Here is a 6,392-nt window from a genome sequence, read left to right as displayed (position 1 = left end):
ACTATGCTAACTAGGGAAGCAACGTTATGTTAGGGGGAATACGTTACGGAGCGTATTGGGGGGTGACGCATTACGAAATAAGGACCCCTCTAAGGAGCGTCATTGCCTCCGCCACCCCGGGGTGACGTTCCTCTGCCTGCGCGGGAGCGCTCCCCCCCGGGCCCGGGCTGCCGTGCCCCCGCCGGCCGGGCCGCGGGGGGCGGCGGGGGCCGCAGGCCGCGGCGGGGGCCGCAGGCCGCGGCGGGGCGGGGGCGCTGGCCCTCCCTCCCCACACGCCTCGCCGCCGGGCCGATAGAACAAACGTGCTCCTACCAACAAAGGGCCGCGCTTGCGGCGGCCTGACCCCCGCCGCCGGGGCGGGAGGGCGGCCCGGGCGCGTCCCCGGTGCCGCCTCGCCCCCCCTCCGCTCCCACCGGCGCTGCGCCCCCGCCGCGGCGGCCATGTGTCCGCTCAAGTGCGATTCGCACCCGCTCGCCAACCCCCCCGCCCCCCCCCCCCCCCGCGGCCATTTGGGGCACGCACGCGCCCGCGCCCCGTGTTTACACAGCGGCGCCTTCGCGCGGAGCCGTTTTGCGGATGGCGCTGGCAAATGCGCCGCGGGCGGCGGGGTGGGCTCCGCGCCGCGCAACGGCCGCCGCCGGCTATAAAAGCCTGCGGGCCCGGCGGGATGAGGCCAGCGGCCGCGGACCGGCGGAGGATGGAGGGCGGAGGGCTGGGGTGCGGCTGCGGCTGCCCCCGCCCGCCCCCGGCGGCGCTGCCCCCGCAGGGGTACTCGCCCCTCTCCGCCTCCCCCCGCTGCGGGGCGCGGCCCGGCCCTGCGCCAGCCGTCCTGCCCTTGCCCCGCAGGTCCGCGCCCTTCTGGAGGCCCTGGGTGCCCGCGCCGGGCGAGGCGGGCCGGCGGAGCGGCACCGGCCCCGCCGCGGTGAGTGGGGCGGCGCGGCGGGGGAGCGGTGGCCGGCGCGGCGGCCGTCGCGGCGGGGCTGCCCCCCCCGAGGGCTGGGTGCCGTGCCGGCGGACTGACCTCTGCTCTCTCCTCCCCAGCCTGACGGCCCCCGCGGGCTGGCGGACGCCTCCGGGAAGCTGGGGCGGTACACGCACCCCGTCAGGTAAGTGGCTGTCCCGGGCCGCCGCCCGTCCCCGCGGGGGAGCCGCGGGCAGCCGCGGCGCTGCGCGGCCGGGAGGGGAGAGCCCCTGCCTCGGCAGCGCCGTGCCCGGGCGGCCAGACGCTGGCTCCCCCGCCCCTTTTGATCCCACACGTGTATTTATGTAGATATTCAAGAGCCTTCGGAGTGATTTAGCCGTCTAAGTGCTTTTGAACCGACAGGTCCTTGGGCAAATGATTGCCAGCACTTGTGGATTTACCAGATCTTTAAGATGAGATGTTGACGTGCTTCTGTGGTGTGGGACTTAGACATCTTACACAGTTATGTGTTGGGTTTTTTTTTGTCGTGGTGGGTTTTGGGGGGGTTTTTTTGTTTCGTTTTTGTTTGGTTTTTTTTTGTTGTTTTTTTTTTTTCTGTGGTGGCAGAGGTGCCTGCAGCACCTTGCTACTCATTCCTGTGCCCTGGATTAAAAAAGGGCGGGAGGGGAGGTAGCTCCTGGGCTGTCGTGCTGTGCAAACCTCCAGTGTCCTCCCGGTGCAAGGAAGCAGGTACAGGCATGGGACAGTGGCAGTAGGAGAGGGTATGGACTGACTAAGCCAGCATTGCCGGCAAAAATACTCGTGTAACTACTGCTTTAATGACGAGGATAATGAGAGTATCTGCCCTGTCAGTTCTGAAAAGGAAACAAAGAAAATAACTACAGCCGAATCTGCAGGAGAGTCTGTATTCAGAAGTAATAGTAGGTGTTGCAAGGTGCTTAAAATAATTGCACGGGTAGTTCTTCCGGAGAAGATGCAGCTTTCTCACAAATCTAGGCTCTGATCCTGCAAATACTGATGCACAGACCACCTAAGCGATTGCACAGACCCTGACTTTGCTGTGAGTGCTCGGGTGCTTAGGTATGAGTGAATGCTGCAGGGAGCACTGGGAATGGAGAGGGGTTACAAAGCAAGTGTCAGCTACTTTGCTCTGCTGTTAAAGAGTAGCCTAGAAAGCACTCTTTGTAATTGCTAGAAAACCATCTAGTTCTGTTTCTTAATGTGTTTCTATATAAACAATCTGTAGTCAGCAGTTAATTATGTTAGCTCTTAGCTCTTGGGACTTCTATTGTCTAATTCTTCCAGCTACTTCCAAACTGTAAGCAAAAGAGGATCCTAGTTGAAAAGGAACAGGAACTGTGGAGTATATTAATTGCAATATATCATATCACTAGCTGATAGTCCTTGGTAACCACAATATTACCAGCAATTTTTATTCTCTGGATACAACACAGACTACTTTAAAATCTGGAGCCACGGGGCACCTTCTGTAAGGAGTCTGTTAGATGATTCTTCTTGGAAAGACAGGGTGAAATATCAAGGTCCGATCCCCCTAGACCTTTATCATTCCTTTCACTTTGAGATTTGTCTCACGCCATTGTAAACAACTACCTAGCTTGGGGACCTCTAGGAACAAAACTACTAACTTAATCCAAATCTATTGGGGATCCTGTTTGACACCCGTTGTATTCCCTAGGAATAGTTCCAGTGAGGGCAGTATTATTTGTATCAGATCCCCAGATAATACTGTTAATGAGGTACTGGAGTTGTAAGTTTCAGATGCAGCGGATCTTGGGCTTTAGAGTAGTTTTGCTGCAAAACTGGCACTTTAAGGGCATCTTTAACTCTTCAGATGAACATACAGAATCCAGAGAATATTTTTTATTTAAATGTACAAAGCAGTTTAGCAATTGAGCATGTGAGGAAAAATTCTGTAGGATGCTTAACAGAATTTCACTGCTGTTTCTTGTTTGTCAGCCTCCAAGCAGAATATGTAATAACATTAAGCAAACCTATTGTGTACTTGTTTCAGACTATTTTGGCCCAAATCAAGGTGCTATGATTACTTATACCAGGAAGCTGAAGCACTTTTGAAAAACTTTCCCGTTCAAGCTACAATTTCCTTTTATGAAGACTCAGATAGCGAAGATGATGAAGATGAACAAGATTCAAGAACAGAATCGGATTGCTGATTGCAGGAAAGGCCAATGTGACTTCTAAGACTTAATTTAAACTTAATATAAAAATGTATTATAGTATTTTTAAAGATAATTTATTTGTATGTAAGTTATTCTTAATAAAACTGAAATGTTTTGTAATTTTATCTGAGCCTTTTTCCTTTGTTCTATTCCTGTCCTGTTTTAGGCCAGGAAGGTATTGGTTAGTATTTTTTATCTAAGGCCCTATATTTTATAGACCATAATTTGAACATTGATTTTAGGAGCACAGAATGGATGCTGTGCTTTAAAGTCCTCTATGGTTAGGTGACGTCCTCAAGGTTTGAGGATGCAAGGCAAGCTTTTTCATTGTGATTTAGTAGGCTCCATGTGGAAGCATATGAAGGAATTATTGGATTAAGCATTCTAATGTTGTGCCTGCTGTTACAATGGAGTTTCAAACATGGAAAAGAAACAGTATAGCTCTTTTCCAGATGGAGGGAAGGGTCCAAATGCTACTCTAGTTTTTGCTTTTAAAGAAGGGGTTTGCCTTCAGCCATTCCTGCTCTCTCATGTATGTGAGCTCTATCGTTACACATAAATACAGTATGAAACTTATCAGTTTTGTTTGTGAAGTGGACATCAAGAAATGAGGAAAAAGGTCCAATGTGAGTTGTTTCGATGGCAAGTTTGTTTCTGATAATCAAAGCAAAATTTGGTACAAATCATCATGCAGGCCAAAGCTCCTAAAGGGACAAAAAGATCCAAAATTTTAATTCAACAGCTAGTGCCTCTGTCAGGTACAGCTTGTGTACAGGCCCGAACCTGTCGGTGCCCGCGTGCCTGTGTGTGTGCTGCGGGGGTCGCGGCTGTCCCAGCGTGTCAACAGCATCCCTGGAGCGCTGACCCCACACCGTCGCCCAGCGGGCCTGCCGCAGCCGGGCAGGAGGGAGCAGCTCTTCACGCACGGCCCTTCTCGCCGTTTTACCTTCAACCGGCCGGTAGCAGCAATAGCGCCCGTTATATTAATTTTCACCCCGAGCACCGTACCTGGCGCTGGGAGGCCCGGACCTAACACCGACTTCAGCGCAACGGGAGACCAGCTCCCCAGGGTGAGACAAAAAAAGGCGCAGGCGGTACACGGCGCCCTCTCCGAAGCGCCCACCCGCGCTGCCCCGGGGGAGCCCGCCGCCGCCCCGCGCCGCCCCGCACCGGGACCCCGAGATGGCGGCAGGGATGCCTGCTCCCAGGCGGTTTCCACCGAGACCCCCCCCCCCCCGCCTCGCCCAGGGGAGGCGGCCGGGCCGCTACCGGCACCGGCAGCCCTGCCAGGCCCGAGGCGCCTGAACCCCGCCCGGGCCCGGGCCCCGCCCGCCGCCGCGCCTGCGCCCTGTGCCGGAGCGCTCCGCCCGCCCGCCGGGGCGCAGGCCGCGGCCCGGGCCGTCGGGATGCTGAACGTGCCGCCGCAGGCCTTCCCCGCGCCCAGCTCCCAGCAGCGGGTGGCTGCGGGCGGCCGCGGCAAGGTAGGGAGAGCTGGGCTGCCGCCGCGGGGGTGGGGGTCGGTCGCAGCCGGCGCTGGGGCCTTCCCCGGCAGCGCGGCCTGGGGCCCTGCGGGGCTGCTGGTGCTCCGGCCGCGGGGCTGTCGGTGGCCGTCGCTCGGGGGTGGAGGCGGGGGCCCGGCCCGGTGGGGTTCAGCGGCTCCTCCGTTTCGTTTCGGCCGGCTGCGTGGCCTGGCCCCGCTGGGCGCAGCTGCTGTGGGCTGCCGGTGGGCTGCCGGTGGCGGCCGGGGCAGGGCTGCCTCTGGCCGCTTCCTCCGAGAGGTCTCGTACTCGGCAGCCGCCGGGGGGACGCGGCGGCTGTGACAGGGCCCCGGGCCAGGGGCTGGCTCGGCTGCGTCGCTGAAAAATACTTCGTACTTCTCGTTTTCAGAAGGCGGTGGTGATAGCGCTTCCTGCTCTGCCTTCCCAGGCTCTCCCGGCGCTCCTCCTGGGCAGCGACGGAGCTGTCGGCTTGAAATCACTGCGCGCAGCTTAGGCTTTACGGGTCTTCATCTTTGGAGTGGTTTTGAGGGCACTTGGTGCCTGCAGACCTCACTTGGAAAGCAAACTCGTACTTAGACTAAAGTAGCGTCAAGTGATGTGGGTCTACGTGCCCTTTCGTTTTCTCGTTTCTGGTTTTGCTGTGGTTTTGTAAGGCTTTCTTTAACCCTGCTGTTAGAGTTTGGATCAAAGGGGTTCCCAGTCTGTGGTGCTGTTGAAAAGGAAGATGCTAGACACCCTGAAGGTTTTGCTCTGCCTTTCAGGCAGGCCATGGATAATACATCCCTGGTAAGCCAGAGGACTTTGGCCCCAGCTTTCTCTGGATGAGATTTCCAGTTGCCATAGGGCTTGCAGAAAGTCTTTATGAATGCTGTGAGAGTGAAATTTTGTCCTACCTGGCCATGATTTTCAAATCTCTCTTTGTTGCTCATAGGTTTCCAGACCATAACTCAAATGACGCTGATCAAAACTTTTTACCATCACAGGAGGACTTGGTATCTGCAGTTTGCTTTGGGAAGAGTTGTCTAAATGTTTGTTGATGCTCAATAATTCCCTTGCCTGGGTTACTACGTAGGAAGCTTCCCTAAGCAGCCTTACTGCTGAGTAGAGCACCCAAATATCGGTGAAGAATACAGGTTGTGTTATTTCTTGTTTTGTCCGAGTCCTTTTTGGGACCTTAGAAAAGTGTATTTACTGACTCTTTCTTCCTCTAGAGTTAATAACGTTTGTACACTTGTTATTTTTCAGGTACCTTTAAAACCAGGAAGGAGTCTTATGGATTGGATTCGACTGACTAAAAGCGGGAAGGACTTGACTGGTTTAAAAGGGCGGCTAATTGAAGTGACTGAAGATGAGCTTGCTAAGCACAATAAAAAGGAGGACTGCTGGATATGTATAAGAGGTTGGTTGCTCTGATGTTGCTTTGGCTTTTTTTTTTGCCTAGCCTCTCTCTTCTGTAATTAGAGAAGAAGCAACAAAACACAATCAAACAGCAACAACAAAAGCCACACCCCAAAACAAACTGTATGCCGTTGATGTTTAGGCCAGGTGTAATCTTGGTGTAATAGGACACAGCTTTGTTCAAGTTAGAGATTTTGTCATAGAATCATAGAATGTCCTGAGTTGGAAGGTACCCACAGGGATCATTGAGTCCAACTCCTGTCCCTGCATAGGACAACCCCAAAATTCACACCATGTCTGAGGGCGTTGTCCAAATGCTTCTTGAATATTGTCAGGCTTGGCGCCGTGACTGCCTCCCGGGGGAGCCTGTTCCAG

At 55.0% G+C, this 6,392-nt stretch overlaps 2 protein-coding genes across 6 annotated transcripts in view; both read left to right on the top strand.

Moving 5' to 3' along the window:
- Positions 1–589: 589 nt before the first annotated feature.
- RIPPLY2 (ripply transcriptional repressor 2) lies at positions 590–3,136 on the top strand (the record flags this gene model as incomplete). The annotated part of the gene is made up of 3 exons (XM_082307948.1): positions 590–922; positions 1,042–1,106; positions 2,955–3,136. The coding sequence occupies 3 exons, from the start codon at positions 590–592 to the stop codon at positions 3,112–3,114; spliced, it is 558 nt and encodes a 185-aa protein (XP_082164074.1). The 3' UTR covers positions 3,115–3,136.
- A 1,351-nt stretch (positions 3,137–4,487) lies between these two features.
- The window catches only part of LOC309587984 (cytochrome b5 reductase 4-like), a 42,158-nt gene continuing 40,253 nt past the window's right edge, over positions 4,488–6,392 (top strand). For 4 of the 5 annotated variants that reach the window (XM_082306667.1, XM_082306666.1, XM_082306669.1 and 1 more), the window contains exons 1-2: positions 4,488–4,601; positions 5,865–6,018. In XM_082306667.1, coding sequence (XP_082162793.1) covers positions 4,527–4,601; positions 5,865–6,018 — 229 coding nt within the window. In that variant the 5' untranslated portion in view covers positions 4,488–4,526. Of the gene's footprint in view, positions 4,602–5,534; positions 5,753–5,864; positions 6,019–6,392 lie in introns of those variants that run through there. The other variant, XM_082306668.1, reaches the window with a different exon arrangement.

Source organism: Platalea leucorodia, assembly GCF_965183815.1.
Source record: "Platalea leucorodia genome assembly, chromosome: 3".
NCBI classification, from domain to species: Eukaryota; Metazoa; Chordata; class Aves; order Pelecaniformes; family Threskiornithidae; genus Platalea; species Platalea leucorodia.
This window is presented reverse-complemented; position numbering and strand designations above follow the sequence as displayed.